Below are 12,874 nucleotides of genomic sequence, written 5' to 3'. Positions count from 1 at the left end.
TTTTTTAAATAACTGTTTAATGCAAACTTAAAAAAAAAGTTTATTGCGTAATTAAAAAGTGAAGCACTAATGTGACATGTCGTAATAGTGAAATATTAAGTCATAAGTTTATGTTATCTCTTTCTCTCCGGGAGCTGGGCAATTGTGTTGTGTTAATTACATCACTAACTCGTACTACTTTTTGGAAACGTAATTAAGATACTGACAAATGTGCTTGCTATGCTCCTTTAAAAAAAAACTCACCAATTTTTCCTCTATCAAAAAGGCGACATTCAATAATTGATGCTATTGATCATTATTTTCTTACATAAAATAACTCTCGGGTGTGTCTTTTTCTAAACTCAAGTCGAGGCTTGAAACGCATAATTGGCAAAGCGTCGGTTAACGATGACGCTATCCGTAATTTACGTGGTTACGTACAGCGGCTTAAATCCGCCTCCATTTTGGCGCTTGTCGGGTTTTTAGAGTCTCCATTTTGTAGCTAGAGTGTGTTGTGGAGACTTAGTAGTAGGGCTAACTTGAACCTGTCTTAATATAAAACAAAAAAACACTTTCGTAAAGGGAACCAAGACACCTGACGAAGAACTCCGTTAGAAGCTCTGGCGTCAGTGACGCAGGGTGAGTTCTTCGCTGAATGTTTATCCGAGTAGAGGGTTGTGTGGTTAAAGGTAGAGCTATATTTCGTATAGTTTGTTTATAGAGGGCTTCTTAAAATGTCAGTTGTGTGCTCAAGAAGATTGGGGGTGCGTATAGGAAGGGTCAGATGTTGCTGGCGGCCATATTTTACGTAAGGGTAAAGCGGATGGGCTTGGATCTACTGCTTCTGGGATAGAAAAACGAAGGCTGTATTATAACTACTTTTAAAAATGGTTTATATTCTTGAAACGAGTTAAAAGTGTATTAAAGTTAGATATACTGAGGATGTATTTAAGATTTTTTTTTTATATTGGGGCATGTGGAGTCAGAAAAGTTATGGGCAAGATGTAAAAAAAAAATCTGATGTTTACGGGAACAGGAAATCTAACTTTCTTTTTTGTCATGATTCAGTTAAAGCATATAGTTTTAAACGTTCCTATTTGTCTAATATGCTCCATTATTTATGTATCCTTTGTTGTAAAGCATAGCTAGGTAAGCTCAGTACTTGGGTACTGTTTGCTAATTGGTGGCTGCACATATAAATGTGCAGTCAAAAATCAGCAACTGGTACGCAGGTGCTGAGCCTACCTATATATGCCTTTCAACAAAGGATACCTTATAGAGCAAAAAAGATACCATTTTGAACCATTTTAAGAAAAAAAAATTAGGTTTCCTGTACCTTCTTTAAAGGGTCAGTCAACACCAATTTTCTTATTGTTTAAAAGGAAGGTCTAGTCAAAATTAAACTTTCATGATTCAGATGGAACATGCAATTTTAAGTAACTTTCTAGTTTATTCCCATTATCAATTTTTCTTGGTATCTTTACTTGAATGTAACTTAACAGCCTGCCCATTTTTTGTTCAGCACCTGTGTAGTGCTTGCTGATTGGTGGCTACATTTAGACACCAATTGGAAAGGGCTACCCAGGTGCTGAACCAAAAATGGTTTGTCACCCATGCTTATGTTCCTGCTCTTTCAAATAAAGATATCAATATAATGAATAAAATAAATAAAAGGAGTACATTAGAAAGCTGCTTAAAGAGACATTATACATCCATTTTTATTTTTTTAGAGGGCTACCCTTTTATAAGGGGTTGATTTATCAAGCTGCGGCGGACAGGGGCGCACATAAGCGCCTCTGGCGGCCTGAATTCAGCACTGCACACAAGTGTCTGTTGTTTTTTGCGCTCGCGTGCAATCATGTGCAGGTAGGAGCTACAACTTTGCATACATTATGTCGCAGTGTGAGTTTAGATAATGGGCTGTGCATGGCTGTTAGCTTTAACAATTAGAGGTTATATTTTAGCAGATATATATATATATATCTATATATATATCTATATATATATCTATATATATATATATATATATATATATATATATATATATATCTATATATATATATATATATATCTATATCTATATATATCAGTGATTAGTTCACTTACATTAAGGGGTCGATTTATCAAAGGCTTTGCCCCCCTACGACTGCAGGTTCTCACAAGAGAACCTGCAGTCCATATTTAACAAGCAGCGGTCAGACCGTTGCTTCCCTAACCTTTTGCCACCTCTTATGTGGTGAATATCAATCTCCCTGGTCTCTTCTGACCAGGGAGATTGACAGCTCCTGTCAGCGCATGATTGGCTGTGTTCTGGCAGGGGTTAGGATTGCATGGTAGCTCAAAATAGCGCTTGTGTGCAATGCTAAATTCCGACAGCCAGTGGCGAGCTGCGGCTGATCGGGTCAAGTATGTGCGCACCTGTCTGCCACATCTTGATAATTTGACCCCTAAGTGTCACGTGCACACTAAATAATGTGGGCGTAAAACTTTTTGTGTTATCCCCTATTGGCCTGGCGGCGTGCTCAGAGGCAGGATCGCTTTGCCTTCCTTTTAGGGCTTGTTATTGCTTTGAATAAAACGGGATATTTTGCAATAAAAATATAATATTCAAACGTTTTATTTTTGTATGCCAATGTGATCATATATTTTGTTGTCCTTTTTGCCTTATATCTAAACATTTAGCGTGTACATTGGCCCTTTAACATCTGAATCATTAAAGTTTAATTTTGACTAGACACGTCCTCTAAAAAGATAGATAAAGCCTTTACTACCCATTCCCCAGCTTTGCACAACCTACATTGTTATTTTAATATACTTTAGAACATTTAAACCTCAAAATTTCAGCTTTTTTTAAGCCACTACAGACAGCCTCTTGTCACATGCTTTTTTTATTAGCTTTTCACAAGAGACTGCTATTTCATGTGAGCCATATATATATCATTGTGCTCATGCCTGTGAAGTTGTGGCAGACACTGCACTAATTGGCTAAAATGCAATTCAGTAGATAACTAGCCATGTGATCAGGGGGCTGTCAAGAGGCTTAGATATAAGGTAATCGGGTAAATAGTATATTAATATAACTGGGGAATGTGTAATAAAGGGATTTATCTATCTGTTTAAACAATCTACATTTTGGAGTAGACTGACCCTTTAACCCTTGACAGCAAATCCTGGGGAGCTATGGATTTTACATCTGGTTATATATAGACATGCACACGCTCCTAAAATGTGTATAGCTGGCGTACCTTTTTTTCCTCTCTGCCTTGTTATAAAATATAAAGGAAGCCTATACAAATGTAAAGATCAAGGCTTTATTTGGAAAATAAAGATATTTGAAATATTATGTATGTGGGGATAACATTTTATTTTTATATATCTTTTCGTCTTGATAAAGTTAAGTAAAAGTGTGTTCTCTTTGTAGGTTACCAGGACATCAAGATGGCAGCACCCTCGGCATCCAAAGTTGTACTAAAAAGTACCACCAAGCTGTCCCTAAATGAGCGGTGAGGAAGCCAAAAAGCATCTGCACCTCGTAACATTCCTCATGTAGAATGTACCCATATAAGCTGCCAAAAGTTGGCTTTTGCCCAGTGTCTACCTTAATGTGAGCAGGCGCCTGATACTGTCATGGCAGCTATGGTACTGTATGATAAAAGTACCCATTTAAGAGTAATGTGTGTTAAATTATTTAGAGGTGCTCCTGCATTGAAGCAAAACCTAGATGGCCTCACGCCCACTTTCCTTCCACTTTTTACATGGGTTAAAGTTCAGACTGCAGCCTGGTAGCATGTTACCTGTGCTGCGTTATGCCTGCTGTAGTGTCCAAGGCTGGCACAGGTGGTCAGTACTGTAAGAGGCATGATGCAGGTCACTCTTCCTGTCCAAAGGCTCTTAACAGGGTCTTGTAAGAGACAAATGCTTTGCAAACTCATCTATCTTTTATTCATGTTTTGCTCTTTTGTTTGTCACTTTGATTTGTATGGTCAGTAATCCTTTTACATTTTCATCTTCTTGTCTGATCCCTTTTACTAACCAATCGTTTTTCTCCAACTGTTTCTTCAACAAGGCCATTTTAAACTGTTGCAAACTGAATATATAACATGAGGTTGCATGAAATGCAGTGAAACCACATTTTGGGCTAATAAACATTCACTTACAAAGGGGATTAAAACTCTTCTGCCTTCACATTTATAAATTTGAGCTTATAGTTTAGATGCTTTGCCTTTTCTGCATTATTTTGCTAAATGTTCCTTTGTCTCACTTTCACTAAATAGACTTCATTCTTTCACACTTAGTTTTTTTACCATTCTGCCTGCTTGTGCCAATACTACCTCTGTTCACTTTTAGAGCAGGTGGTTTGTGCTCCTTTGTATTGTCTGCATAACTATTGCACTTTGGTTCCTAGTTCTCCTTATTGCTGTGTATTTATGGAAATTGCGGAGGCTTTCAGATTGGCATATATGCCACCAATACACCTAAAAGTTCATGGCGTCTAGCTCTCCTGCAGGGTCTTGAGGTACAAAATAGTGTCTTTTTTTTAAAATTTATTAAACACTACCCCCGTTTTATTCGACCTTGAAGCTTTACTAACATGCTGAAGAACAAACAGCCGATGCCGGTGAATATCCGAGCCACGATGCAGCAGCAGCACTTGGCAAGTGCCAGAAACAGAAGATTGGCTCAGCAAATGGAGAACAGACCTTCTGTGCAGGCTGCGCTGAAACTGAAGCAGGTAAAGCTGTTGGCCTAGCAAGGGACACAGACATCTTGTACTCAGAGATTTTGTAAGTGAGCGCCCTGTACTGTTGTCTTGACAAGTTTCAGTTCATGTAGGTTTTATTAAAACATAAAATATACTAGGGTTGCACCAAGACAGTACAAGTACCGATAATTTTTTTTTTCAAATACTCGCCGATACCAATTACAGATTTATTTCTTTTTTTGTCATGTGACAGTTTCTCAAGCACAATAGACTACTGATTTAAAGGGACAGTCAACACAAGAATTGTTTTTTTTTTTTGTTTTTTTTTTAAAAGATAGATAATCCCTTTACCCATTCCCCAGTTTTAAATAACCGTTGGAATACAAGTTTTGCCTCTGTGATAAACTTGTATCTAAGCATCTTCTGTCAGCCCCCTGATCACAAAATTTTATTTATCTATTGATTTTCATTTTAGCCAATTAGTGCAGTGTTTGCCACTAGCCACAGGCGTGATCGCAATGTTATCAATATAGCTTACATGAACTAGCTCTCCCCTGTTGTGAAAAGCAAATAAAGCATGTGATAAGAGACAGCTTTCAAGGGCTTAGAAATCATATGAGCCTTCCTAGGTTTAGCTTTCAACTAAGAATACCAAGAGAAAAAAACAAAATTGGTGATAAAAGTAAATTGGAAAGTTGTTTAAAATTGCATGCCCTTTTTGAAACATTAGTTTTTTGTTTGTTTTTTAAACTTGACTGTCCCTTTAAGACAAGACATGAAATAATAACACTTATTTGCTTGTTGTCACAGTTGTAAAAACTCGAAAAAATATATGAACAATATATAACAAATGTAAAATCACAACTAAAGTGTAATACAGTAAAACATTTTATTAACTGTGCACTGTTTAATCATGGAAAGCAACAATATGGAATAGATTACATTGACTGGTAAGCTTTAACAATGCTCTCATTACATGTCCAATTTAGTCTATGGAGTTGGAAATGTGAACAGAGCAATATCAATCGTTATCTAAATCTAGTCCTATAATTGTAGGATGAGTGTTCATAGGAATTAACTTAATTTGTCCTGTGAACACTCTTCCTGCAATTATATAAGCGAAGGATGTTCCTCAGAGTACAGTATGTTTTGAGCATAATTGTGCAAGATGAGAACTAGCAGTATAACAGGCAATCTAGCAATTAGAATACATTTTTCAAAAGTTGGTGGCAAGTTCTTTTTAACCCCTTAATGACCACAGCACTTTTCCATTTTCTGTCCGTTTGGGACCAAGGCTATTTTTACATTTTTGCGGTGTTTGTGTTTAGCTGTAATTTTCCTCTTACTCATTTACTGTACCCACACATTATATACTGTTTTTCTCGCCATTAAATGGACTTTCTAAAGATACCATTATTTTCATCATATCTTATAATTTACTATAAAAAAATTATAAAATATGAGGAAAAATTGAAAAAAATAAACACTTTTTCTAACTTTGACCCCCAAAATCTGTTACATATCTACAACCATCAAAAAACACCTATGCTAAATAGTTTCTAAATTTTGTCCTGAGTTTAGAAATACCCAATGTTTACATGTTCTTTGCTTTTTTTGCAAGTTATAGGGCCATAAATACAAATAGCACTTTGCTATTTCCAAACCATTATTTTTCAAAGTTAGCGCTAGTTACATTAGAACACTGATATCTTTCAGGAATCTCTGAATATCCATTGACCTGTATATATTTTTTTTTTTAGTAGACAACCCAAAGTATTGATCTAGGCCCATTTTGGTATATTTCATGCCACCATTTCAGCGCCAAATGTGATCAAATAAAAAAAATTGTTCATTTTTTCACAAATTTTTTCACAAACTTTAGGTTTCTCACTGAAATTATTTACAAACAGCTTGTGAAATTATGGCACAAATGGTTGTAAATTCTTCTCTGGGATCTCCTTTGTTCATAAATAGCAGACTTATATGGCTTTGGTGTTGCTTTTTGGTAATTAGAAGGCCACTAAATGCCACTGCGCACCAAACGTGTATTATGCCCAGCAGTGAAGGGGTTAATTAGGGAGCATGTAGGGAGCTTTTTGGGGTGATTTTAGCTTTAGTGTAGTAGACAACCCCAAGTATTGATCTAGGCCCATTTTGGTATATTTCATGCCACCATTTCACCGCCAAATGCGATCAAATAAAAAAAAACGTTAAATTTTTCACAATTTTAGGTTTCTCACTGAAATCATTTACAAACAGCTTGTGCAGTTATGGCACAAATGGTTGTAAATGCTTCTCTGGGATCCCCTTTGTTCAGAAATAGCAGACATATATGGCTTTGGCGTTGCTTTTTGGTATTTAGAAGGCCGCTAAATGCCGCTGCGCATCACACATGTATTATGGCTAGCAGTGAAGGGGTTAATTAGGGAGCTTGCAGGGTTAATATCACATTTAGTGTAGAGCTCAGCCTCCCACCTGAAACATCAGACCCCCTGATCCCTCCCAAACAGCTCTCTTCCCTCCCCCACCCCAGAATTGTCCCCGCCATCTTAAGTACTGGCAGAAAGTCTGCCAGTACTAAAATAAAAGCTATATTTGTTGTTTTTTTTTGTTTGTTTTTTAAAGCATATTTACATATGCTGCTGTGTACTATCCCCCCCCTTAGCCCCCAACCTCACTGATCCCCCCCCCCAAACAGCACTATAACCCTCCCACTCTAACTTAATCTGTGCCATCTTGGGTACTGGCAGCTGTCTGCCAGTACCCATTTTAGAAGAAAACATGGGGTTTTTTTACATTTTTATTAAAATTTTCTGTAGTGTAGCTTCCCCCCATACAAAACCAACCCCCCACCCCTCCGCGATCTCTTTTTGTGCTTTTGCACAAACAAGATTTGGGCATTTTTTCATTTTATTCTTAACACTATTTTCCGTAGTGTAGCGGTTCCCACCCGCTCCCGCCCCGTGCGCCCGCGCGCCCCCTAACATCCCGCCCCCCTTGATCTAACAGGACACACCGATGGCCGCCCACCCGCCTCCCAAGTCGGCTCCCACCCACCAACGATACCCGCCATCGATGTCCGGTGCAGAGAGGGCCACAGAGTGGCTCTCTGCATCGGATGGCCATGTAAGGTTATTGCAGGATGCCTCCATATCGAGGCATCACTGCAATAACCGGAAAGCAGCTGGAAGCGAGCAGGATCGCTTCCAGCTGCTTTCCACACCGAGGACGTGCAGGGTACGTCCTCAGGCGTTAACTGCCTTTTTTTTGAGGACGTACCCTGCACGTCCTCGGTCATTAAGGGGTTAAGGAACAGAAGCATCTCTGCATGTTTAGCTATAAGTTTGCTTCTGCTATCAATAAGGACGTTTGACGCTAAGCTGAAGTCTTTCACTTTCCCACTACTGCATGGGGCAGAAATATATTTTTGGGCCATTAAATCTGTTTACTGCAAAGTACTTCGGGGGTTTGTCTGATTGAGGTACAGTGATTTCTCCCAGGTAGGCTTCCAGCTGTAAACTAGCAGTTTTTGGAGCACTGCTCTCAGACATACAATACAAATAACAGCAATTTTTATTGGCAGAACAGAAGTGAGCAATTTTTAGTTGTCTCCACTCCAGCTTAAAATGAATTTGGGAACATGACGTTTATATATATATATATATAAAAAAAAAAAGCCACAAGGGTGGCGTATGGGTAAGATCTGGAGGTATCGGTTTAAGTATCTGTGTGCATTTGTACAAGTACTGGTACCAGTACTTAGTATCGGTATGGATACTAGTATTGGTGCAACCCTAAAATATACTGTTCTATTTACTGTGATTGGACTGCTATGCAGATGTATTTTACAAAATATATGTATGAGAATATTGGAAAGACGTAAAGTTTTATTCTCCAGCTTATAACGAGGGTTACTACATAAATGTTTAAAGGGGCACGGAACCCACATTTTTTTCTTTCATGATTCAGATAGAGCATGAAATTTTAAGCAACTTTCTAATTTACATTTTTTTTTTCTTCTCTTGCTATCTTTATTTTAAAAGCAGGAATGTAAATCTTAGCCACCAGCCCATTTAGGTTCAGCACCATGGATAGCGCTTGCTTATTGTGGGCTTACATTTACCCACCAGTAAGCAAGCATAACCCAGGTTCTCAGCCAAAAATGGCCCGGCTTCTATGCATCACATTCCTGCTTTTTAAATAAAGATAGCAAGAGAACAAAGAATTTGATAATAGGAGTAAATTAGAAAGTTGCTTAAAATAGCATTCTCTATCTGAATCACGAAAGAGAAAATTTGGGTTTAGTGTCCCTTTAATGTCACTAGTTCCCAGTGATTCTGGCTGCCACACAAATGAATAATTAGTATTTGTAACAAATTCTTGACAAGTCTTTGTAATGTTAAAGTGAATGTAAACTTGAGCATAGTTGCTCAAGTCATAGGAAAGAATTTTAAAAATGAATGACGGATTTACTTATCTTATGAGATATTAACCTTGTAATGCCAGAACGGTAAGCGCTGTTCCTCCCACCATATTAGTCAATTGGTTGACAGATGACTCATCTGCAATACACTTATCATTGTCTGTCCACTTATGATTCTTTAGAGCTGTAGTCCATTCATATAATTAGAATCATATAAAACTTAGCTAAATTTTTTGCATCTTTTATTAATTGTTTCCAATGTTTCGGCCTTTATCGAGGTTACAAATGATCACATGTAATCACTTACTGGAAAAGGAGCAAGTCTGCCGTTATCCCATTTTACCACTAGATGGCAGCAATGTATATCAATTGGGTGTGGCTATGTGATTTACTAGGATGTGTGTGGCATGTGATAATTTGTAACCTTGGTAAAGGCCCAGGTGGTGGCTGAAACGTTGGATATGGCAATGAATGGCTTATGTTTTTAGATATATAGTTTACACTTGTGTATCTAAATTGTTTCTGAACCTGCTACCAGTGGTTTATTCTTACTCCTATCTGTGCTTAATTCACTTTTCTCCTAGTAGAGCTTAAAGCAGCGCCTTGGTAAAAGTAACATACAGGCCAGATTAGGAAGGCCCGTGGGAGGCCTTCCACGTGGAGCCATTGGACTGCGAGGGGCAGGTATGGGACTCCGTGGCTCACAAAGAGGTATGATGAGGATAGGCCGTGGAGGCAGGGGACTACCCAGAGGTGCTATGAGAGGTTGGTGTTATGGTGTCTGTGCACAGTAAATAGGTTAAGAAATTAAATATTTTAGAACTAATTTTTGTCTTCTGTCAGGGCAAAATCTGAGAGGACGAGGTGGTGTCCCAAGAATGGGACTGAGGAGAGGAATTAGAGGTCGTGCAGGTGTTGGCCGTGGACTAAGAGGAGGTTCTATGGGTCGTGGTGGTATGGGTGGAAGAGGTTAGTATAAATGTCTGGCCAATGATCTCATTAAAATGACATACTCAAATGTCGTCTTTCTTATGGCTATTAACCTTTATGTATAGGTCTTGCCTCTGGGTTTGGCTCAAAGCGCTATTACTGTGCTGAATAAACCCACTTTTTTTTTTTTTTTTCCTGATGTTGTCATTTTGTCAGCCAGTGAGCAAAAATGTGATTTAAATTGAAATTAACCTTTTATGCAAAAAATTTACATTCTCTTACACAATATACATTTTTATTACAATGTCCCTTTACTCTGCAAATTTTTAAATGCACAACTTCCAAGTAGTTGTATCCTTAAAGACCCTATGAAGGTAATGTAAAAATAAAACATTTTAAAAGCACATTTAGCTGATGGGTATAACTGCAACTGTTAGCAAGGAAGTGTTTATATTTAAAACGTGTTTCAGACCTCAGACTTAATTGTGATATCTTAAATGTCTGCATCATATTTAAAGGGGCATTGCACTGTTAATTATTTGCTTTAATATATTCCCTATAATATGGTTACATTCTTAGATGTATCAAATAGTTTAGATATGGCTCCTTAACCTTTATTTTGTCATTTTAAATGATTCTCTATAGAAACGTTATGTAAACAAGTGGCAACAAGAAATATTTTCCCGTTAAGGGTAGGTGGAAGAGATTTAATATAATTGTCTTTCAATTGTTCTCTGCTTCCATTTGGAGGGGAGATGACATAGCTAGTGTGTATACCCCAAGGATAAACATAGTGCGATCTGCGATGCAGCATGTCTGCAGAAAGATTGGGAAGACCGTTACACAGAAAATTTTCCTAAAGTCAGATTATTCTGCCTATTCTATTTTCTGATTGGCCATTATAATTTAACTAATCAGTAATTCCAAATCCTTAGCGACAACAGGCACGTTACTACAAACAGTTTGGTGCAGTGCAATAATTGGCTGTTGCTTGTTTGAATGATCAACGTTCTATTTGTGTGCAGTGTGAAATTCATTTTACCCGCCAGAAGTTACAAGAGTTGCTTTCACAACTCTTGGATCTAAAGTAAGTGTTGGGGCCTTCTGACATCACACTGTGTTGCAAGCTTATTTGTTTGAAACTCATTGAGTCCCTTTCCTGGATCCCTGCCTTGCCCATTATCGTGCAGGAGGAGGTGGTGAGCACTAAATAGTATTTTATTGACGCTGCTGTGCTGAAGCTCTATTTTTCCTAAGGAGTATATGTGGCAAGTGCCTCTTTCATCCTCGGCTTCATAATTAAGACTAGAGGTCAACTATGTGCTCCGTATAAATAAATGGGCAGCTGTCACGTTATGTATACAGCATGGTTATTAAGTTATTCACTTCTGATCTCTCTAAACACATTGATTTAGTTTAATTGGTGAGATCACTAGACAGCTGAGCTGTATAAGATCACTTGAATATATCTATCTCTATCACCGAAATTTCAGCCAAATGAGGGGCAAACCAGCCGAAAAATTATTTTCAAGTGTGTATTTGTGTGCACATTTAGAGAGAACGGTTCACATCCCCCTTCAACCCTGCTTTGATTGGTTATTTATTTTGCCGTAACAGGAGATGCCTGTCTGAATATCAAGGCAAAAACTGCAAAGTAAAAGAAGCGAGCAGCTGAGGGAGCTGAAAGTTAGAAAAAAAAACAGTATGTGTGTGTTTAGAAAGAACGGCAACTTTATATGAGAGGACAGCAGTGATGGGGAGGTGAAACCTAAAGTAAATATACAGAGGGTGAGGAAGAGATACATAGAGATGTGCTCTGCTAATAAGTGCAGGCAGGGAGGGGTGTAATGTGACCTGTGACCCGCACTAATTTGCCCCAGGAATGACAGGCATTCAGCTGAGCAGGAGCAGTCGGGCTGCAGCAGGCTGAGAGCAAGGTGCATGGTTGGGGATCCCAGGGGACTCAACACAGCAAATGAAGCTTGAATGTTTTTTACTGCTTTGAGAGCTGCTTGAGAGCCTGGCACGGGCCCCACCAAGAGGTGAAAACATGGGCCAGACCTCAGTGTCCACTTTGTCTGAGCAGGCTAGCAGCTGTGAGTGTTAAACATGAAGGGCTACTTATAAGGTGTATTGTATTTATTATACAAGCTGAGCACGTAGTCCTTTGCTTATACAAAGAGAATGTATTTGTGGGTACACAGAGCACCCTACCCTGTTTTATGGACATAACATGCTACTTCATATACACAGGGACTGTATCCTGCCCCACACATATAGAGTGATTACATACTAGTTGAAGTATATACGGGCATTTTGTTTAATGCACATAACATTACAATGGACTGGAGTTATATTGAGAGAACATGCTGCTTATGGTATGTGCAGTCAGCATTCTGTCCGGTGTTTTATTGAGAGCATATTTTTTACTATAGGATAGTTCACAATCCTCTTAAAGAGTATGAAGTGATTCATCTAAAAAAAAAGCATTGCAGGTTTTAATATTAAATTGTTTTGAAAAATCATTACATATGTTTTCTAAAGGAATATGGTCTACAAGTATTCCTGTGCAGTCTTGGACTTGCATATTGAGTTTAGTGATTGTATACAGAACTAGTATGATGTACTTTCATATATATCTTAGGGCCAACCAAGTGAGTATATACGTAATTTACTTATGACTAAACAAAGACCTAAAACCATGCCCTTAGTTAACAGAATGTACAGTATGTTTCTGTATGCAGGGCTAGAATGTTTTATGTACAAAATTCTTGTTCCTATGCATTTTATCTGGCTCTAAAATTCAAACTGAAACCTCATGTGTTTGACCCAGCCTACAA

The 12,874-nt window shown here is 38.1% G+C and overlaps 1 protein-coding gene across 2 annotated transcripts in view; it reads left to right on the top strand.

Annotated features, from left to right (window-relative positions):
* The first annotated feature begins 395 nt into the window (after window positions 1-395).
* The window catches only part of CHTOP (chromatin target of PRMT1), a 30,948-nt gene continuing 18,469 nt past the window's right edge, over window positions 396-12,874 (top strand). Inside the window, exons 1-5 of one of the 2 annotated variants that reach the window (XM_053704300.1) lie at window positions 431-618; window positions 3,401-3,482; window positions 4,561-4,711; window positions 9,692-9,869; window positions 9,948-10,073. In XM_053704300.1, the coding sequence (XP_053560275.1) occupies window positions 3,418-3,482; window positions 4,561-4,711; window positions 9,692-9,869; window positions 9,948-10,073 (520 nt within the window). In that variant the 5' untranslated portion in view covers window positions 431-618; window positions 3,401-3,417. Of the gene's footprint in view, window positions 619-3,400; window positions 3,483-4,560; window positions 4,764-9,691; window positions 9,870-9,947; window positions 10,074-12,874 lie in introns of those variants that run through there. The other variant, XM_053704309.1, reaches the window with a different exon arrangement.

Source organism: Bombina bombina, chromosome 1, assembly GCF_027579735.1.
Source record: "Bombina bombina isolate aBomBom1 chromosome 1, aBomBom1.pri, whole genome shotgun sequence".
In the NCBI taxonomy this organism is placed as follows: Eukaryota; Metazoa; Chordata; class Amphibia; order Anura; family Bombinatoridae; genus Bombina; species Bombina bombina.
The sequence above is the reverse complement of the archived record's forward strand: the minus strand, read 5'-3'. Positions and strand labels throughout refer to the sequence as shown.